The sequence below is a fragment of the Piliocolobus tephrosceles genome, chromosome 6 (genome assembly GCF_002776525.5).
Source record: "Piliocolobus tephrosceles isolate RC106 chromosome 6, ASM277652v3, whole genome shotgun sequence".
NCBI lineage: Eukaryota > Metazoa > Chordata > Mammalia > Primates > Cercopithecidae > Piliocolobus > Piliocolobus tephrosceles.
Window position 1 is genome coordinate 133,412,925 of NC_045439.1, and position 22,963 is coordinate 133,435,887.

The following is a 22,963-nucleotide window of genomic DNA, read 5'->3' on the forward strand; positions in this document are numbered from 1 at the left end:
TTTGAGAGAGGATGTGGAAAGTCACCATCTATAAATTTAGTGTTTTTAGTGAATCCACAAAGGATGTTTCGGCTAAAACTGTTTATCTTAAAAAAGCTGAACAGACAGAAACAAACAAGCGAGCCTCCATCTTTCCACGTGAGGCAAGCCAGCGGGGATGGACCGTGAGGCACTTCTCTGGGTACAGAGTTTAAAGAGGCACCAAAAATCTTAGTGATCAAGAGAAATAATATTTGAATGAGATATACTGAAAAATCAAAATGAGTGCAAACAATCCATGACAAACAAAATATCAAAGTTTGGGCCCCGCATAGTTGCTCACACCTGCAATCCCAGCACGGTGGAAGGCCAAGGTGCGAAGATCACTTGGGGTCAGGAGTTTGAGACCAGCCTGGCCATCACAGTGAAACCCCGTCTCTACTAAAAATGCAAAAATTACCCAGACATCGTGGCACACGCCTGTAATCCCAGCTACTCTGGAGGCTGAGGCATGAGAATCACTTGAACCCAGGAGGCAGAGGTTGCAGTGAGCTGAGATGGCGCTACTGCACTCCAGCCTGGGTGACAGAGCAAGACTCTGTCTCAAAAAAAAAAAAAAAAAATTGTTCATAGACTTCACTCATCTCACTCTAATCCCAGGCAAGGCGAGGAAAACATCCTCTTTTACATCTGTGTGCCCTTCCCTGTGTTGAGCACAGCATGTGTTAGTCAACAGCAAACCATTCAGTAGTGGATGAAGATGATGGTCATGGCAATGATTTGACCACCAATGAGTGATTTCAATATGAAGCTACCTTTATGTCTTTTAAAATCAATATAGCTAAATGTCACCAAATCATTTTGAAATTGGAGTTAATATTTTTATTAAAAATTAATGGGGGTTAAAAAATGTATTTTTTTTTAGGTCAAAAGAGTTTTTCTAGGCAACCCTGACACCAGAAATTGCTCCATTTCATCCAATGTTTAACCATGTATTTCTAGAAAATACCCCTATGGAAATTTATGGAGGTATTATGTTGAGTAACTTAAAGTGAAATACATATATAATCCATACATATGTTTTATGTATATATACACACACACATATATATATATTTAAAGAGGCATCAAAGTCCTCTTACTGCAAATTATAGGCAGAGTTATAGGGAGTGTCATATCATGGCAACAGAAAAGCAATGTGTGACTGGGTAAGGGAGCCTTACCGTTCCAATGTTGTAGCATTTTGAGTTCATTCAAGATAATGAAATTCTGCAGCAAGGAGAAAGACTGCAATTTTGCCACACACCACAAAATGTTCTATGTTTTCCATTACAAAAAAAAAAAAAAAAAAAAAATACTGGCATCCAAGATCTCCTAGATATGAATAATTTTTGCCTGTGTGAACAAGGATGAATTTTTTTCCTCTAATTAAACTCCCATGAGACTCAAGCTGCTTTGGAGTTGATCTTACTCAGAGAATGCTTTTCTCCTCTCCTCCCGCTCCTCCGTCTCCTCTTCCTCCTCCCCTTCCAGTCTGTAGAGAGCTTCCCAGAACCCCACTCAAAATCTCAGAAATGTCAGCAGCCTCTCTCAAACCACATGGCGAAGGTACAGAGCTAGATAGCAAGACAGCAAGATAAGAAGTGAGCGCCTCTCTGTCCCTCTGTGGACCTGTGGTTCCCTGGAGCAGTTTTTAAAGAAAGGCATAGATTGGCATGGTTACAACCCAGTTGACATGCCTCACAATAAGAAAAGCTACGTAGTGTGTGAATTTTTGTTTTGGACTATTCTTCTTGAGTAAAGCATTTGCCTTTTATACTGAAATAAATCAAACAATAGCAAGTATTTTGCTTTAAAAATACTGTTGATTATTTGTCATCACTACAGCCATAGCATTCTTTTTGAACTAATTCTGACTGTGTGTCATTTGAATGCCAGCCAACACACTCTTACAAGCCAGGTACTAATCCTACAAAACCAGTCTGAAAAGAGAAGGCTGGCCAAAGGCTACTCAGATGTAGCCTGGTGGCAACGAGGGCTCCGGAAAATGTGTAGCTGTGACTAGAAATCAAATATGAGTGAGGAGAAAACCTCTCTCTTTGTCCGAGGGAGTGATCACATGTTGACAGCTGGAATTTACATGGCTCCTTATTCAATAAACTAGCGCCTTCCCTGCATTCCAACATCAGCAACACAATAGTGGCACAGAAGCAAACTGACACGTTACACATGGTCCAGCTGTCCCGCCTGTCCACTCTCCACGGATGCCTCCTCCTCCTCCTTCTCCTCCTCAGTCTGTCCCGTCTTTCTCCAACATGGAGTTTCACTTCTGCAAGATCTAAACACACACTCATGGGATGATGCCTATATCATGGGTGCTTGATTTTGTGTGCCTTCCAATGTTTGCCTGTATGCAATATATGAATTCTACATTAAAGATGAAAAACAAACAAGCAAGAACCCAGGACAGGATAAAAACTCAAGCAAATGTCTTCTACTTTGTTGTCAGCTGAAAAAAAAGCTATACGTGATCAACGCTTCCCACATCAAAATCTTGTGGACGTCACAAACCCTTCCTTTACCTTGGGTATGTGTGGTTTTTTTGAACTTGAACACAAAGGGAATGTGACCTGTGGAGTAGTAAGTGGTATGATTAGTGCAAATTGTTTTTATTGCCTCCTGTACAAAAAATGGTCATCTGAAAAGAGACGTGAAGTTCTGACAATATATCATGCTTTCTTTGAATGTGTGTGTGTGTGTGTGTGTGTGTGTGTGTTTAATTTTGGCAACACCATGACCTTTTTGGTTAATAGTTTCTATTAAGAAGTCCCAAAATTTTCCCAGGAGGAATCCTGTGTTAGGGACAATGTCTGTTTATAGTGGTAATGTATATTGTTTGGCAAAGCACAGCAGAGTACACAAAGCATACATCAAATGACCCTGTGCCTCGTAAACCTGTCCATTCAGTCTAGAAATTTTCCTGTTTAAAATATACACTTTACTGATTATGACAAAACTCATCAGTAATTCCCACACTGCTCTGTATCCTTAACGTATGGAAAAGGGGGGGAGAAAAAAGGCATTATATATTATGAAGCAGCCATTAAACTTTAATCTCTACCACTAGGGGGCAGAATGCAGTCTTTTCTAAACTGACTGCTAGGCAATCAACCATCACATCACTGTAACATTGAAGACACTTCAAAAAGACTCAGATGTTTAACTATTGTGCTAGTGATCATACATTCATATTGGGCTGCAGGCCAAAAGAGAGAAGAAAAAAAATCCAGAGACTTGCAGCTGAAAAGCTATAAAGTGGTGAATTTTACCTTAGAGCAAAACCATCTTCAGTGACAAATTTCAAAGGCCATATGTATGTGATTTTCATGAAAAGCAGACGACCCTAAATTTCTTTGTTTAACTGGAAGCGATCTTCCTTAAAGAACGAGCGGGTTCTTTTTTCTCAGTTCCCCTTGTTTATTGTGCTGTTGCAAAATTCACTTTCCTTTCTAGCACTACAATCAGGATTCTAGAAATGCTATTTAATGCCAACGGGTATTTCATTAACACCGCCACCTCCAGCATCTTCAAGGATATCACCTCAGGCACAACATTACTGATGGAGAATGTTTAGAGTATTCTGATAAAATAGGGTTTTTTCTTTTTCCTTTTTAAATTAAATCCTCTAACCCAACCTTTATTCTATGGTAACAGCCCAATGTTCCCTATCAAATTTTTCCAAGACAGGACTTACAATTTTTCCCCTGTAATTAAAGCTGTAAATGTCTAAAAGTGATGAGTCAGTAGGATTACAGACATTATTTCTCACAAAAAATCGAGTTTTGACTCATATGTCCTGTTTAGGGGATTTGTGACTTAATAGCCACATATTTCTATTTACTTTTTAGACTCTATAACCAGATAATTCTAATACAGACTATTGTAAAAGCTGAGAAATGCACCCAAACCTAATCAGTGACAGGTTTCCTAGGTTAATAAACTTAAAGAATAGTTTTAGGGTTATGGGCAGGGTCCACTTGTCAGCTAGACATTCTGAGATTTTGCAAAGTCAAATTCCAATACATTTGTTTTTTGTTTTTTTCCAAAAAGGAGACAACTTTAGCTCAGTTCCTATTTTCATGAAATTGTGATCCCAGGAAAGCTGGAAAAGTACCCAGTGAAGTGCTGGATTTGACATTGTCCTTGCCCCTACCTGTGCTTTCTTTTAAAGCACAAGACAGTTTCCTAAATAGAGATAGTACCGAAAGGAGTCACATCTCCCTTTTTGCATCAGGAGTGTTACTTGATACGTATCAATATTTTCTGTCAGCACCAACAAAGTAAAATCTTGGGCCTTATGGTATCCTTAGATGGCTAAATATTGTTTGCTTAAGTCAGCGCGTTCCAGACCCTTTATGTGGCCTGTCAGTTGATTGGGAGAAGTCCCACGAACTTTCTTAAAGTGTGCAGTCATCCGTTTGGCGGCCGGCTCCGGGGGTTCCACATGAAATCCTCTTTAGATAAATTCATACTTGCACAGGGTGATTAGCCTTACAGCTTGGTTGACTCAGTTATCTTTAAAAGCTAGACTTCCATGATCAGTGTGGGCCTGAGGTTGTCTTCTATTAACTACCTCTGCTGCGGTCTCCAAAGCTCAAAGCTGGTGAAGGAAGATGCAACCTGAAAAAAAAAAAAAAAAAAAGAAAGGAAGAAAAAGAAAAGCAATTCTTTTTTTCCACTCATGATGACAGGCTGAAGTTGACAACCTAATCCTTCAGGCTTGTCTTACTTACTGAAAGGCTCAAGTAATGTCAAAGGAACCATCTGATAACAGTCTACATGCCAAACCTAACAGCTTTATTGCAACAAGAAACTTTCACATTACATTTCCATGTGTTTTCTCTCCACACTCCTTCTTAACTTTACAGCACACCCCCCAGCATTTTTTTTTCCCAAAGAAAGATAAGTCTTCCCTGATGGGGGAAAACAAAACAAAACAAAACAAAACAAAACAAAACAAAAAACAAATAGAAACTGCTGTATAGGCCAGCTGGGATATAGTCAAATTAGTGGATTATTATTACCTTGGGGACATTAGAAATCAAGTTTGTTATTGGCAGTTCCTGTTTCTGTAAGAGCTGTTAATAGCTAAAATTTAAAGGGTGTTTGTCGATCAACAGAATGTTATTTTCTTAAGTGGGTAACTGCCATTTTTCTTTTTCACGTTGCTCCTGTTGCTGCTACCTGGCACCAAGTTTGCCTAAAAGTTCAGCCTCCCTTATAACTAGAAATAAAGCCAGTTTTCACAGAAACATAAAGCACGCCTTTTTCTGGACTTACAGTTGTGACCTAGGAGAGCAGGTGGATGAGTTAGGAATCTCAAACTAAAAAATCTTTTAGAAAATGGTATCAACTTGTTAAGTACACTTGAAAAGATAACAAATACAGACATTGTAATATAAGTAAGGGTGGCTCGTTCTTTTCGTGTTCTTTGGGTGTTATATAAAGAATGTTTTCAGTAAAATACAGATCCTTCTGTGCTTACACTTTGTGACATTCTTGCTGGGACAGTTTTACATTTTGAAGCTAAACAATTCATTTAAGCATTTTAGCTCAAGTCCATGGTTTTTTTGTTTTGTTTTGTTTTTGTTTCAGTTGACGATGGTCCTACTTCTCCATGTTCTGAGACCAGTTTAAACAAAAACAAAAACCAGACAACAACCTTGCAAGGGAAAGAATTCAGAGTAAATAAACAGTCTTTTTCTGTGAAGCAAAATATTTCCCTAAGGTAAGTTACCTTTCCAAGGGAATTACGGCATATCTCAATGTGGACTAACAGGCGCTTTCTTCTGGTCTGATTAACATTTAGGAAAAAATAGATTCCTGAAAATAGCCTATTGTATAATGATGTGTCTGACTGGAACAGCAAAATGTCTTTGTTAAACATCTTTTTAAAAACCAATTTTACCATTTCCTTCCAAACATTTGCTAATTTAATTGTGTTAACCCTTGCATCCACATTATTGGTCATGTGGCTGGATTGATTAAGAACAGACAGGGATATAGATTTCCACCTAGAGAAACTCTTTTCAAGGGGTTAATCAGCTGGTAACCTGAGTTACAAATATATTGGGGAAAATGATATTTTTGGTAAGATTTCTCACAGTGTATTCTTCAGCTATTTTTGAAAATTATACCCACAAGTTACATCACATCTGTAATAAACTCTGCACTTCAAGCTGCAGAACCTTCCAAGATATTCTGTGGAGTTTGTTGTATTTTCCCCATTTCTATATTTAAAACAAATTTCCTACTCATCCACCCCCTCCTTAAATTCAGGGAAACACAAATAACTCATAAGCCTTGCACTGAAATGAGTTTGTTTTGCTTTCATGCCTAGTATTGCTTTTGAAATTGTTCAGCAGTAAAGAAAAGAAAAAGCTGCTGGTATTAGCTTTAAACAACCGCCACAAACATATTGTCTTCCTATTTATTCTAGCTTTTCTTTCAGCCAAAATCAAGCTTGCAGAGTTATTCTAGAGCAGTTGGATGACATACAAAAATCACAACCACCAAAATATACACTATATCTTTATAATGGGTTTTATGTACTTTATAATGGGTTTTAGATACACACACACACACACACACAGTGTGTATATTAAACATACATATGAAATAGACTCATTAGAAGAGAAACCATCCGGGTATGTGAAAACTAAGAATTGTGACTTTGATATTAAGATATGTCCATTTTGCAGATGGGGAAATTGAGATGAGAGCTCATCCACAAGATTACCCATCAGTGAGCACCAGTAGCAACAAAATCCACTAGAAGACTGGGAGCTTTTACGTCAGGAAACTTACATCAGTATCATCATTCCAAGAAGCGGTATCCAAGCTGTTTTATCAAAAGTGTGCATGGGAGGTAAGAGTTGGGAAAGATACCTGCAAACTAAATCTGGGGGATGCCTCTTCTTGAGGAGCTGGGGAAAAAATAACCATGCTCAAGTATGTTCCTCTTTTAACAGAAACCCCTTTCTGAGTCACAGACCGTGCAGGCTCTGAAGAAATAAGATAGATGATTTCTGCTCTATCAGCTTGGGAAGTGTGTTTGGAAGAGCATCTTCCTAGCTGCAATAATAAACAGCTCCAGCTGCAAGAGCTTTGCTAAACAAGCCTGGGCAAAACTGTTGGATTCCTTTCCTTTGACCATCTTATATTTCCCCTGCAAGAGGCAAGGCAGGGAGCCGGCCCTGGAAATGTCCTCCCAGCCCTGCCCTGTGCAGCTCCGTGCTTCCCCAGGAACACACGCCCTCCCCCAGCCCGCCTCCCCACTTTTGTTTTATTTACGAATATGTTGCCAGAATTCCAATGAGTTATCTATTCTGTGGCCCCGTCATTTTCCCACCGAGGCCTTGTCGCCGGCTGACTCAGGGTCCAGTCGCAACAGTGAGAAGAAAAGAAGAGAGCAAAAGAATTCTTTTCAACTTTTTTTTTTTTTTTTATGTTTCACTCATTTCTCTCTCTGTCTCCCCCAGGCCTCCTCCCCTCTCCTGCTCCCTCCTTCCCCCAACTCCCCAGCCTCCTAGGCTCTCCTTTACCCCCTTTATGTTACACGATCGCTCAAATTGAAGCTCAGGAGGGTCCTATAGGGAATGCATAGGAACCCTGGGAGAAAAAAGCCCCCAACAAGCTATACACCAGATGTATAACGTTATATGGTCAAACTGGCAAACACAAAAGCTGAAAAACAAAAGGCGTGAATTAGGGAGAGGCATTCAAAGGCGTGTTTTCAAAACAGCCCGGCCAAGAGCCTGGATCCCCCTCCTGAGACTAAATGCTTGAAAGAAAAGGTGCTAAAGAAAGAAAGGAAAAGAAAAAAAAGCCCATTTTTTCTAATTAGCTGAGGCCTAACAGGCACTGAATTTCGCAACTAGTTTTCATCAAGGGGGTTGTGGCTTGTGAAACTGAAAAAAGATGCTTTTGAAACCTGTGATGTAGGCCCTTTCTCGGACCAAAGCTAGTCTCTCTCCTTGAGCTTTCTTCTCCCCCTCGCTTTTTGGGTTCTGCCTTGCTTCATATCTTGATCCCTTTTTCACACCCTCCCCCCAAAGTACAAATATTATTTGGATTTAAAAAGAGAGCAGGAGGGAAAGCCACAATGGCGCTCCCCGCTCCTCTTTCTGTCTCATAGGCAGGGGGTTTTCCTTGCCAGCAACAGTCCTGAGTCGCTATGAATCTCATTCCAAAGCTCCGCAGAGCACCAAAGGGGAGGGGAAAGGTGTCACTGCAGGCTGTGTGTGTGTGTGTGTTTTCTGTAAATGCTGGGATTAACATTAAAAACCCTCCACCACTGTGATTTTAGATATTTGGAGGATGGTCTCTCGCTGAGCGTTTTTTCAAATGCAACTAGGCAATGTTTTCTGGGCACCAAGGTATATTCCCAGAGTAAGATGGTTTTGCTCCTCCTGCGCCTTTCGAAAGGACACACAAGCAACCTGATTTTTTTTTTTTAATTCCGATTTAAAGTGTATAAAAGGATGTTGCAACCAGAGAGTTACTTGTCCTCTGCTTCATGAACAAATTATGAACTTGCATTCTTCAATCACATTTCTAATAGGAAAACAAAGCAGAACTCGTGGGTGAGAGTTGGTGGGCCGCCTGCGTTTGGAAGGGAGGCAACTTTAATTGCCGTGCTGTCTGGCTCGGATCCCTGTGGTCCTGCGTGGTGTGTTTTAGTAACAAACACTTGTTCTAATGAATTGGCCTTATTAGGGGGCTCCTCATATTCTTTTATAAAGAGCAGAGCTATTCTGAACTTCTGAATGCAACAGTCTCTTGATATTCTCGCACTGAAGGCTGTAGTGTGGGATTGCATTCCCTCTCCTGTATTTTCATAAGGCTCATATTTTTTAATGGCAGAAGAGTGAGCAGTGGTAGAAAGGTAAGAAAACTACAGAGCTTGCAGGTACCTGCCATCCATGGACCTGGGGCCATCCAAGAGGCTTGCAAAATCATTATGCTAAAAATGTATTTGCGTTCACAGCTGAACAATTCGCATTTTAGTTCAGTCACCTCCTGGCACATTTTTTAAAAACTGGTGGCAATGGATAAAACAGATTCATTAGCTTTGATTAACCTTCTTTAACTAGAGTTAAAAACCTGCTGTAGGCAGCTCAGCTACCAATGCAGCCTTTAAGATACTTTATCATGTTTAGGACCCAATTACTGTTGCACTGAATAAAAATAAAACACCACAATAAAATGTGGTACAAACAGTAACTCTAATGCACACAGCAAATAATCATTAATTTACAACAGCAACTTTCCTATTTCTATGGTTTTTCTGATGGCTGCACTTAATTCAAGTTGAATACCTTGGAATTTCATGCTGATAGGAGAAACTAGTTCCCCAGCTGTATTGACTGATGGCTTTTTTTTTTTTTTTTTTTTTCTGTCTTATAGCTTTCGTTTGGAGACTCGAAAACTCTTTTAAAATTTTCCAAGCAAAATAAAAAAGAGAAACTAAAGTCAAAACAGGGTCTGCAGAACTAGGTTTATATAAGAGAGAGGGAGGGAGAGAGAAAGAGAGAGAGAGGATTAAAATGGTTGAAAGTTTAGAATTTCATAACAATTTCTTATTAGTAATTAGAAATACTTCTAGTTAGAAGTTGTAAATACTAAAGAAACACAGCCCAGTAAAGTCATCTTTGAGTGAATTCAAAGAATTATCTGTATGATATGCAAACTTCTTAAAAGAGCTCCAGTGAGGTCTATTTTGTGCATCTTATAAGAAAAGAGAGCTTGAGAAGAACTCCAGCACACAATGAGTTAATTTTGGACAGGATTTGACTGAACAGGGAATAATGAACAGTGAGATACTGCAGCTTTCAGGCAAAACAGAGTAACAACAATTAAAAAGAGAGAGAGGGGATAAAGGGAGAAAACAATCTCCAGTCAGTTAACTAACAGGAGCAGCCCAGTGTTTGAAACAGATAAAACAGAGGCCACCAGGAACGCTGCTGCCGCTGCCGCTGCGGCTTGCTTTATGCCTGGGTGTGGAAAGCATTACAACATTTGTGAGCCAACTGTTTGTGGGTTTCTTCTCATCTGCTTTAAAATATTTGGTTTTGCCGTATTTCCATAATAACCACAACCACACTCTCCTCTCCAAAAACCCCCCACAACAACAGATGTGTGTTCTAAAAGGAAATAGAGACACTGATATAATCAGACACTAGTTAGAGTGCTTTCATACTAAATTCTCCAGCAAATTCACAACAACAAAAAACTCTCAACCACTGATGGAATTAATCTAAGATCCTTGATTATTTGAAGTTCTAAAAGTTTTCATTTTGCATTTTGTTTTTGAATGTATAGTGCTTTATTTATCAAACTGCAGCGTAATTTCCCCTTCAGTTTGAGGCTGTGATTGTGAAACAAATAAATTGAAACTTAAGGGCCTGTTCTCTCCAAATTTAGTTCCATTATCACTTTAAGAATGCACACTACTTGATGATACAAAAGGGATGTATGTAGCTGGTTATTTAGTTGCTAACTCAGCAATATGTTGGTTAACACAGCACTCCCCAAACTCCTTTTTCAGGGTTGTTTTCTCATTGGAAGTCTCTGTTTGTGTGTATTTGTGTACCTATGTGCATGTGCGTGAATATCAGATATTATATGACAGCAAGATATCTTCTAAATATTTAAGATTTACAATTTTAAAGAGAGAAAATAAGAATAAAGTTTTGCAGAAACTTAAAAAAATTAAAATCAGTGCACACTTTAAAATAAGCTAGAATGGGGACAGTAGTGGTATTTCAAATATCCTATCAATTATACACCTCTCTCATAGCTATGATTTTCTTGTATGTATTGATATGCACTCACTTAAAGTATATTATGTGTTCTACGTAGTATTAGATATTCTAGAGCATAAAAGAACATCAAATGCATTTGGTTGCTCTCTACAGTAAGTACTTTTGACCTTTACAGAAAGTCTTTTGGCCACAGTGCAGTAGCCTTAAACTGTGTTTTACTTGGAAAAGTTTATTTAATCTTTATCCTCTGCACATACTCTTAGAACATGTCCATATAACAAAATTGTAGTTGAGGGAGGAAAGTAGAATTGTGAATTTGAAAATAAAATACTTATGGTAATGATCCTTTTGGCTTCCTGCCTCTATATAGAAGCTGGAACCACTTAACCCCAACCTACAGGTCCAGCCGTGACATGACTGGAACTCATCTTGACCTCGGGTAAGGGGAATTCAGGGAGCTGTAGACCAGCAGTTCATCAGCCAAGCGTGAAGTCCCCTTGGCCCTTGGACAAACTCTTTTCTCATTTCTCGAGGCTGGGCTCAAGGTTGATTTCATAGGACAAGGCTTTAACTCCTAGTCCAGTTTAATGTGCTTCATCCTGCCCACGTGCCCAAGTACAACTCATTGCCTTGTTTTCCTGTATAGCACCCCTGTTCTGAGCACCCCACAATAGGTTTTCTTAGAGTCCTGCCAGCTCTTCCATTTCTAAGGCTCAAGACTGGAGATTCATGTGATCTCCTGTGTTTACCAGGTGCCCTCCATCTTGCATCTCTACCCATGTCTGTTGCTAGACAGCCTTGGAGTCCTATTTTGCATTGTTGCTTAGTTATTCACCGTTCAACTACCCTTGGACTTCTCTAGAAGTCCAAACTTTTTAAAAATCAGCCCCTGATGATTGGTCGAAACTCCAGGTTCTGCCCAGTTCTGCTCTAGCTGGTCTCTCTCATAATCTTCTGAACTGGGCAGAGATGCTAGCACAAGGGGTAAAGAAAGATGAAATAAAAAGCAACAAAACTATAATCAAGATTGTTGGAATCTTCAATAGGCTTCCTTACACACATCCCTTGCCTTCATTACCTTATATTAACATTCTTAAGTTCCTGAGTTTTTTTTGGAACTATCCAGTCTCTACTTGTTATGCCAGTCATTATGTCTGCCAGCCAAAGCTATGGGAATTTTGTCTCCAGCTTTCCAGTCTACTCCCAATGACAGTCTGGTAGAAAAATTTATAATCTTGAACCCAATAGGGAACATCAATGAACTTTATATCAATTCAGTAGTCATTTGCAACAGTCAATGACAGAGACAGGCTGGCTAATTTCAAAAGGAAGTATCCCCCTAGTCTGATACGTGGTCTTTTGGAGGAGTGGGGAAGGCCTTGTCCTGAGGCTCCTTTGTGCACTGTAAAGAAATAGAGCCTACAGCATGTGCTCTGTGAATCATACCATGCCAGCTTCCTCCTAATATGCTACCTCTGCATTCCTAATGTGGAAACGAACACGAAGCTTCATAGCAAGTTATTATCTTAGAAGGCCCACCTGGATGGTATCAGTTTTCACTGCCAGGCCCTCTTAATAATTGACCTTTGACACGTATCCAGGTGTCATCTTAGATCATAAACAGCTATGTAGCTATAGGAACAGTGATTTGAATAGCAGCCCTTTGCAAATTTCCATCTTAAAACTTTTTAGTAAATGGTTCTTAAGCTTGACTGCAATTGGAATCACTTGGAAAACTTAAAAATAAAATCAAAAACAAAATAGATGTCCAAGTTTCACCCACCGACCTGTTGAGTTCAATTAGTCTGATGTGAGGGTACACATGACATCTTGATTAGGAGAGGTTCAGGGATTGTTAATATTCCACCAGGATAGAAGACACAACTTTACATCTTCAGACAGCTAAATACCAACACAGCCATTGCTCTGCTGAGCAATGGGAAACCCAAAAGGAGTATATACTTTCATCTTCACCCAAGCTCAGTTTCTTATGCCTATAAGATCAACGCTTTCTTCTCTGATCAGCTGACAGAACAGCCTCCCCTACTCTAAGTCGCACCCTTCTTTGAGGACCTAAGTTGTATAATTAAGGCACAAGTACAAGTCTTTGAGCTTTCAACGCAAAGTTCCCTTAAGTCCCAACTCACCCTTGCTAACTACCTCTCTGATTTATGGAAACCAGGCTCTTCCTTTGCTGATCACCAGAAGCCTGACTTATTCATGATGAACCACTGAAATCCATCCTGGCCCCTCTCTTTTTACTGTCTGCTTCTATTCTTTGAGAAGCTGCTGAAACATACTGCTGTGAAAACTGCCAGTAATTGGGCACAGTTAGATTAAGGAAACCCTTCAAGTAGCCTTAAGGTCAAAAAAGTGTTTCTTATGCCAAGATCCTCCCAATGACAACATCCTTTAGAGGAGAGAGGAACTTTTCCTTCTTCTCTGCTACCAGTTTCAACTCCAGTCTGCTGGAAGCTTGACTTCCAGGTCATGGAAAGCCAGGAGCCAGTAAAAGATTTATTACACAATAGTTCAGAGTAATAGAAGTGAAATCTTCTAGAAAAATTTTCACCGATTAGCTCTTCATCCTTCCTCCACCTATTTTTTTTTCTTTGATGATGTAAAAAATGCCCTGCACGGTAGTTCTGGCAGCCTTATATCACTGGCTTGTAACCTGTTTATAGAATGCTGGAGAGTTCTTATAAATTCCTGGGCCCTCACAATATCTAATACTTGCATGGCACATTATGGTTTAGATAACACTTTTACATGCATTATCTCATTTAATCTTCATGGGGAAAATGGCTGACTCATATATATATGTGTGTGTGTGTGTGTGTGTGTGTGTGTGTGTGTGTGTGTGTGTGTATAAATAAATAAATAGAGCCGAACTTAGCTACACAACATTGTTGACAACACAAAATAAAGTGGCACTAAGTGAAGTACCACTCAGGAACGCCTTAGATTTCTTTTGTAATCCTCTCCTAAATGTGTCTATTGCTTATATAATGTCATTCTGTACAAGATAGTTACCACATTATTTCCCTCCCTGTCTCTTGGTACAAATAGGGCACAAAATAAGAAGATTAGCTGAGTGATTCTTAAAATCTCTTCTAGTTATATCTCTTCTTTGTTAGTCTTCTTTACACATTACCTAAGCATAACTTTGGAAGTTCTTGAATTATTGTTTCCCTAGGAAACTGCATGCCTTCAAGTATACCATTGGTTGAAAAAGACACAAACAAAAAACTTAATTTGATATTAAACTTAAGTACAGTGTAGCATTAGAGATCCCTCCTTTCTGTTTCAAGCTCTCATGTGGTTTTCTCAGCAGCTGTATGAGCACTGATTTAGTCTGGGATGTAAACAGTGCACCTTTAAGGTAACCTGTGCACTTCTGTTATTTTGTTTTCTGGAAGCCTATGAGAAGATTAACGTAGTTCATTAAGGCTTGCATAACTTCTTATGCTTGATGACTTATTCACAAAAATGAAAAGCAGGACTTAGGATTTGTTAACCAGAATTATGGAAACCATGTATCTAGCATATCTGTGTTAAAATCCCAACTCTATCTACGTAGCTCTACGTTCTTGTGGAAGTCTTTGAGTTATAGTTCCCTGTTTTGTAGAACCAAAAGAATACTACCCGTCCCATACAGCTTTGTGAAGCCATAGTACCTGGTACATAACTCTCAATAATTGGTAGTTGTTTTTATAACAGTACTGGTAGTAGTTATTATTCTAACTACAAATGATAAGTTTTACTTAATAATACAAAATAGAAGTCACTACCAATAAAGAACTCCTGCACCTTCTACTTCCTACCCCAAAATAATTGAACCAAACTCTGCTCTGTTCTCTGGACAACCCATGGACTAAATAATGAATCACAGCATTTAAAAGCTTAAAATGTGGCCGAGTGCAGTGGCACATGCCTGTAATCCCAGCACCTTGGGAGCAGATCATCTGAGGTCAGGAGTTCGAGATCAGCCTGAGCAACATGGAGAAACCCTGTCTCTACTAAAAATACAAAAATTAGTTGAGCATGGTGGCACACGTCTGTAATCCCACCTACTTGGGAGGCTGAGGCAGGAGGATCGCTTGAACCCGGGAGGTAGAAGTTACAGTGAGCCGAGATTGCACTACTACTGCACTCCAGCCCAGGTGACAGAGCAAGACTCCATCCCAAAAGCTAGCAGAAACACATAAAAGCTTAAAACGTTTTGGGAAATTGCCTACTCTGAATGTGTGAATAGATCCCAATATACATAAGAAGGCAGATACCAATTCATGGTATCTCTCAGGGATCTCATCATAGAGAGAGAGACATCTTCACCACTGCCACCAATTTTCAAGTACGGAACTCTTCCTCGTTGTAATCAAACTATTTCTATGAACAATTCACTCACCATTGTGGGGAAGTCTATTTTTCTTCTTAACAAACAAACAGACAACAACAAAATTTGTGATTTGGATAATCTGGATCTGATTTTCATGCTCAAAATGGAGGCAATTCATAATACTGGTCTGAAGCATTTAGTCATTCATTGAGCAGATACGTTAGGAGCAACAGGCATGGGCTGTGTTTTTCTAGGCACTGTGAACACAGCAGTCAACAAAGTCAAAAACCTCTGCTTTTAAGGGACATGAATTGCCACATGGAAACACTAAGTTTCTCTATTTATAACCTAAAGCTAGTCAAATCTCTCCAGAAGTAAGGTAGCTGAGTGAAGTGGTTCATGATCTTTCCATGGAAGCCAAATCTTCTGTGCTTTACCTCTTTTAGATAAATGATAGTAAAAATGAATCAAAAGTTAATTAGTTTGCACCTCAATAATCCAGTCTCCATCACTGATGGTCATCATGGAATCTGCGTACAGAGGCAACTGTATACAGATGACAGAGGCAGCTCTAACACGTGACATATTTAGACACACAGAGGCGGAAGGACATAAAGTTCCTGTTTGATTTCCCTTTGGTGTTTGTGGGGAAATATCAAGGTCATAAAAAGTCAGTTTCTAATAATCCCTCCAGTCCTCCATTCCATTCCCTAATTTGTATGCAATGGCATTTAACATTTTGACTTTGCTTAAAATAATATGTGTGTTTGTTTTAAAATAAATCTAGCTTTGATACCATCAACAAAAGTCCAACACAAAACATTTAAAGAATTGAGAATAGGTATTTGAAGGTGTGGTGTGTTTCTCAGACTCTGGAAATGACTTGAATGAGATTCAAGAAGGCAATGTACTCTTTCTTGTCCTAATATAAACCAACAAATAAACAACTTCCAAAAGCCCAGCTCTACAGACATAAAACATCTGGATGCTTTAAAAAGAAATGCACATTCTTGGCAGTGTGACCAAACTCAGAATCCAGATCTTCTGAAGTTCACACATCACCATTGTGGCAAAATGCTACCCTGTCATGATGTGTCTCCATAATATCAGGTCAACATTATCTGTTCTGCAGAGCATCTCCTTAAAAAGTTGACAACCTGAGGGGAAATTTAGTTTTATCCCATAAGTCCTGGAATTTGATCCTATTTGTTCATTATGCACAGAAGGTACTCTACATAATATGTAACTCATGATGAGAATCCTTGAAAAGGTCATTGACTCAGTTCAAATAAACAAACGCCTTTTTTATAACATTCTGGCATGATAGAGAATTAGAGCAGTGAAAAGACTGTAGAGTGTAAAGAAAAAAATCCAAGGCCAGTTCAGTTTAGGTTTAGGGTATGACTATTCTTAGTATACTGAAAGATGGCTGGAAAGAAGGGAGTGGTGTGTAAAATGAAAGAAAGCTGGACCCGTAGTCTAGGTTTAAAATAGAGAGCAATTAATTATGTAAAATGGGAGTCCATTTTGTGTCACTTGTATACATTTCAGGTCTGAATGGTAGAAACCATTGCCATCCTGAGAACCTGACCCTACTTTTCTCAATGAAAATATTCTATCACTTCAAACTTTAAGGTAATAGAAGGAGAAAAGAGGCTCTTTAGGGACATTTCCAAAAGCCTCATGCTGACAGAATGTAAAGCAAAACAACTGACTGTAGGTGTGCTGATTTGAAAAGCAAATTCCTATAAAAAGTTTACTTAATAGATTTGTGTTTTGTATTTTTTAATGAAGGACCTACTACTGCTGGATTGTTTATGCATAATTTTAGTCGTCACAATAATCCTAGATCTACACTAACTATAGCATGTACTATCATATATATATCATATAGCATGTACTATCATATATCTATGTTACGTATATGTCATATATATCTCATATATATCCCATATACATCTATATCATATATATAATCTCATATATATGAGAACAACTGAGCTGCTGGGGTTAAATAACTCCCTCAGAGTCTCCAGTGGCAAAGTCAGGATTGAGCCTCGAGACAGCCTTTTCTCCAAACTCAGTCTTTCAGCTACCCATAATGCCTCTTGACAATGAATCAGAGTGAGGCATCTTGAGATGCCCCCGCAAGAATTTCAGGCCTTGTAACTGACAACCAAGTGAATAGTGACATTAAATTATTTTTCAAGTGTGGCTTCACCAGTTGCTGAGTTCATGGACTCTGAAAAGAAGTCAGGTGTGAAAAGAAGTACTCGACATGTTTGCAGTAGGTTTTAGCTAAAGAGCACCTTGAAAAGCCAGCTGCCAGATTTATGGGGAAGGTCTTGCCTAACGAACTTGTGAAAGTTCCCTGCAGATATTATAGCATTCTCAGCCAGGAAACATGCTGGATTCTGTACCCCATCAAAGAAAAGCATTTGATGAGACTTCATATCGAAATGTACTGCTTGCAGTAAGACGTCAGGCTGTAGTGAGTCTCAGAGACCAAAACAGGGCTCAGAAAAAGGTGCAGTGAGATGACTTCTCCAGCCTGAAAGAAGTTTCCAGCAGGGCAGCTCAGGGAACTGTTTTAACGAGCTCTCATGTTTACATTAGTAGTGAATGACTTAGGGATAAAAATGTCAAAATGAACATTCCAAGGGTAAGGATAATACTCAGCAGTAGCATTAGAAGTCAAACCTCTCTGTGCTTATGGTTTTGTTGCTGTTTTTCAGATGGTGCTGTGAGTGGGGAGTGAGTCAAAACCTCTGCTGGGGTGCACAAAAGGCTACTCAAATGTCCATAGCACCTAAGGGAATGGAGAATAGTTGGAGGATCTTACTCCAGAATCCCTCCGTTCTGTAGTACAAAGATTACTCATTACAGACTAGCATGAAAAACCAAGTGAAATGCGAACTTAAGAGTTTAAAAAGATTAAATGGTGCTTTTCTGACCTATTAGTAAGAAATGAAAGAAAAATAATTTTAATTTGTGAGTAATGAATGTTAATCTACATTGTATTAATTGGGCTTAACCAGAGAGTTTTTGTTTACATACATGGGGCAAACAAACAATAGGAATGAGGATTTTTAATAAAGAAGGAAGCCAGACACACACACACACACACAGACACACACAAACACACACACAGACACACACAGACACACACACAGACACACACACATACACACACACATACACACATACACACACATACACACACACATACATACACACACACACACACACACACACATATATCCCCAAGCAAGGGAACACTAAAAGATCAGAGAAAACGTAATTATACTTATCAAAAATGTTTTAATGCAGTGGCCTATCAGTTTCAGAATATAAAAATTATTTGATTTGTTGAACAACTTGGAGCTTATTTTTTAATCCTTTCAAATAATGGGAATTTGAAACATATTTGGCTGTATTTAAGATATATCTGATATTAGAAAATCAGATATATCTGTTAATATATATTCAAATATATTACTAAGGAAAAATATATTTACATGTTTATATCAATGATGCAATTAATAAATGTTTTCACATCCTGTGTCTCAATTTATCCTCATATAAAACAAATGAGTTGCTTATTCTTTAACTTCTCTAGGCAAATTTCAAATATTTCTGAATGTAACTACAGAATGCTTGGTTTGTGTCTCTATGAAAGGTCTTAACACATTCCTGCAGTGAATTATATGCATATGATTCTCCCCCACTGGGAATACCTAGAGGAGAGAAACTGTCTTCTTACCGTATTTGTATCTATGGCTCATGCCTGCTCCATATAGACCCCTAGGTTTCACTAGAGAGATCCCAAGACAGTAGGTTTGAAGTAAGAGAAAGGGAGAATTTAAAGGCATCTCAACAATACTGACGTACTCCGTAATCAGGTTGGCATCTGGGAAATGTTTTGCCGTCTGCTTCACATCCAGGGCCTTGAACAGTACATGTTTCTCTGGAGCCGCTGCAAGGTTTGTTGAAGGAGGGCATATATCAGGCATTTCATAATTTAGCAACATTCCATAATGTGGCTGCTAGTAAATGGTAGGTTCAGGATTTGAACCCAGGTCTTCTGTGTCATGTTCTAAATGTTGGGAGAATAAATCCCTCCCTTATCTCAGTGAAGATTTCCAAGCTGTTCTGGGTTGTTGTGTATAGGTGTTTAGCTTATGGGACTGGAAGGTGGTGTAGGGACACAAAAAGAATTAAACCATGTAAGTTCACCTTGGTTGGGATTTTCATCTCTCCTATCAAGCCTGAACAATGATTCCCAAAAGATACGTATTAAATTCAATAAGGATTTACTACTACTGCTCACCTACTAAGTGCAAGGAACATTTGCACTTAGTAGGAATAAAAGGGTAGCTGGCACAAACTATCCTGCCTGTTTTGTGTTTTTGTTTTTCGTTTGTTTGTTTGTTTGTTTGTTTAGACAGACTCTTGCTCTGTTGCCAGGCTGGAGTGCAGTGGTGCAATCTTGGCTCACGGCAACCTCCGCCTCCTGGGTTCAAGCGATTCTCCTGCCTCAGCCTCCTGAGCAGTTGGGACTACAGGCGCCTGCCACCATGTCCAGCTAATTTTTGTATTTTTAGTAGAGATGGGGTTTCACCATGTTGAAGAGGATGGTCTCAATCTCTTGACCTCAGGTGATCTGCCTGCCTTGGTCTCTCAAAGTGCTGGGATTACAGGCGTGAGCCACCTGGCCTGGCCTATTCTGCCTGTTTGTTGAATGCAGTCATGGTATGTTCTTGCTCCTCCATGAGCTGCTTTTGCTTTGAATAAAACCATGGTGTCATGGAAAGAACAAGAAGCTCCAGGGTAGGGCACATGTTTTCAAACTTATTACAAGAGGGAGCCTGGATGAGAGTATCTTAATATACCTTTTGGAGTTGATGTGTCCTTCTGTCCTTGAGATCCAATTAAATGTATTTTCTGTGAGTTACACGATAGAAAGTGTTACATTGTACATTTTAGCAATTTCAGCTTATTCAGATCAAACAAAAAGTTAGTTGATTTGACTTGCTACAGTTTATCTCTGCCACCAAAGTAAATAGCATGGACCTGAAGGTGTCATCCCAACTACTGCCCTGACATTACAATATCTGTATTTTCCAGAAATCAGGCGAACAATATTTTTCAGTCTTGTTTCATTTCACCTATGGTTATGTAGACCCTGCCGTAATGTGCCTAAACCAAATGAGATGTGTTATCCCTTCCAATGGAACTAAGCACTTTAAATAACTAAGGAATTGGGGGGGGAGGGCGGGGGGAGAGATAAAGAGAGAGAGTTAGTTTTCTAAATTCAGAAAGAAAAAATAAGGTAGTAGAGTTGTGTTTCAAACCACTTCTATAATTGGAAGTTCAACAAGTTTGTGAAGAAAGTACTTGGTCAACTGTATAATTTCTTCTGCTATTAACTATCCAAAACAAACAATTAATTAAAAAAGAAATTAACACAGATAATGAAGACTATCTATTTTCTAAAACTGTGAACTTTGGAAAGGCGTGCGCTTTATGGATATCTGTACTATAAAATCCATATTTGGACAACTATCAGTTTAATTTTTAGTCATCTAAATTGCTCAACTTAAACTTCATTTCCCACTTCTGCCAAAACCAGAAGAATCAAAAATACCATGAAGGGGCATGAGATTTCCAGCTCACATTTCCAATCTCCAGAGGTTTGAAAAACTTCATCTATCTATTTGAATGCCTTGGTTGGGATCCAAACTGAATTTGAACTTTAGATACTTAAGAGTGACCCATCACTGTTTAAAAGTCCAAAGTGGCCACAGAGAACCCTATGGACCATTACTTCATTGTTTATTCTTGTAAATTATAAATATTTCAAAAAATTCCAAATTATGAAGTTAGAAGGGGATATTTTATATCTCTCAGCCATTGTCACTTTCTTCTCCCCTCCTTTGGGTGTTGGCCATGTATCTATGAGTCCTGTTGGTAAAACAATCAGTAACATTGACAGGATGATGTACTCTGGTCTGAAACTACATTTCTCAGCTTTTTCAGTTCTCAGGAGACAGTGGAAAATGTACTTAGCAAACTCTATTATAAAGGCCCATGTTGTTCCAAATATTTAGTTGTACTTGAAGTAAAATCATGACTTCAAATGCCAAGTGAAATAAAGCATAATTTTCACACTGTATGATGGAAAGACTATTTACCGTATACTGTCTTTCTCTTAGGATATTATTGTGACAGTATAACACCATAATGATTTGTAGTTACATATGTACACACAATATACTGTATAGTGTAACTCTGCATCGTTGTTCTGGACAGGGGTGAGATATTAAAGTCCTAAAAGCAAATATTGAGGCTGTTAAGTTATCAGAGTCTAAACTATAGCAGTAGAAGAGAAATAGAAAGCATAAATGGAACTGTGAGATATTTCAAAGGGAAAAGACACTATACACATGAAGCACCCACTATTATTTATTCTATAAATAAGTGTTCTTGCCATTACTTTACAGATAAGGATCCTGAGGTTCAATAATTAGCAAATGATGGAGCATGGTTCAATTCTGTAGATATATTTGGCTTGAAAAAAAAACATGCATCCCTACTTTTTCATATTGAGTTCAAAATATTAATGCTGGGACAAAGAACAAAGAAGAATTTGGTACCACCAACTGAGAGTTGGTCTGGTGTGGTAGTTCGTAGCAATAATAAGTTAGTAACAAACATGTGCAGCTCATGCTACAAGAAGCCAACTGGTGGAGACATTAAGAACACAGTCAGAAATATAGCAATTTAATTTAGGAGAGAGCTGGGAGCTATAGATTGAGTCTCTACATTTAATTGATTGCTAAAGTAATGAGAATTGTATGAAGGAGAATTAGAGATAAAAACTTCTCCTCAATAAAAATAGTGGTAAGAGGAAGTAATGAGAAAACAATCTTGAGGATTATCAACACCATGAAAGTCATACTTGTTTGATTATTGTTTTAATAGTAGAGATGTGGACATTTTATGTGTTAAAGAAGTAGTCTAAATAAGTTCTGCATCTCAAAAGTTTTGTAGAGCATTAATGGGTGTTACTTGAAGGAAAACAAAAGGCAAAGTTATAAACCATTTAGGATACCCTAATAAAACTAACGTGAATGAGGTTCTTTACTATCTTTAATTGGCTATATTTGTCCTACAAATATCCAAAATGGTGACATGGCATATCATAGTTCCTAAGATCATTTGACTACAGAGCCCAGATTTCTTGGAGCATCATCTGGTAGTAGAATTACTTGGGGGAAAAGAGTCAATGAAGTGGGAATCTTGGAATGCCGAAGATGGCAGGGTACCCTTGATGGATCTTCTGAGGGGACAGCAAGGGAAAAAATTAAGAAATCAGAAAGGGAGGTCTTGAGGATGAGAGGTAGAACCTTGAATTAGAAACCGCTACATGGGCCAGGAATGGTGACTCATGCTTGTCATCCCAGCACTTTGGAAGGCTAAGGCGGGTGTATCACCTGAGGTAAGGAGTTTGAGACCAGCCTGGCGAATGTGATGAGACCCCATCTCTACTAAAAATATAAAAATTAGCTGGGCATGGTGGCAAGTGCCTTTAATCCCAGCTACTTGGGAGGGTGAGGCAAGAGAATTGCTCAAACCCAGGAGGTGGAGGTTGCAGTGAGCCGAGATTGCACCATTGCACTCCAGCCTGAGTGAGAAGACAGAAACTCCATCAAAAAAAAAAAAAAAAAGGAAGGAAGAAAAAGAGAAAAAAAAGAAAGAGAGAGAGAAAGAAAGAAAGAAAGAAAGAAAGAAAGAAAGAAAGAAAGAAAGAAAGAAA

General features: G+C 38.8%; 1 protein-coding gene across 1 annotated transcript in view; it reads left to right on the forward strand.

Moving 5' to 3' along the window:
* LOC111548424 overlaps positions 1-15,922 on the forward strand; it is a 47,744-nt gene extending 31,822 nt beyond the window's left edge. The window contains exons 2-4 of the mRNA XM_023220917.2: positions 5,635-5,767; positions 6,741-6,907; positions 15,109-15,922. Of these exons, the coding sequence (XP_023076685.1) occupies positions 5,635-5,767; positions 6,741-6,753 (146 nt within the window). The 3' untranslated portion in view covers positions 6,754-6,907; positions 15,109-15,922. The remainder of the gene's footprint in view (positions 1-5,634; positions 5,768-6,740; positions 6,908-15,108) is intronic.
* Positions 15,923-22,963: the final 7,041 nt, after the last annotated feature.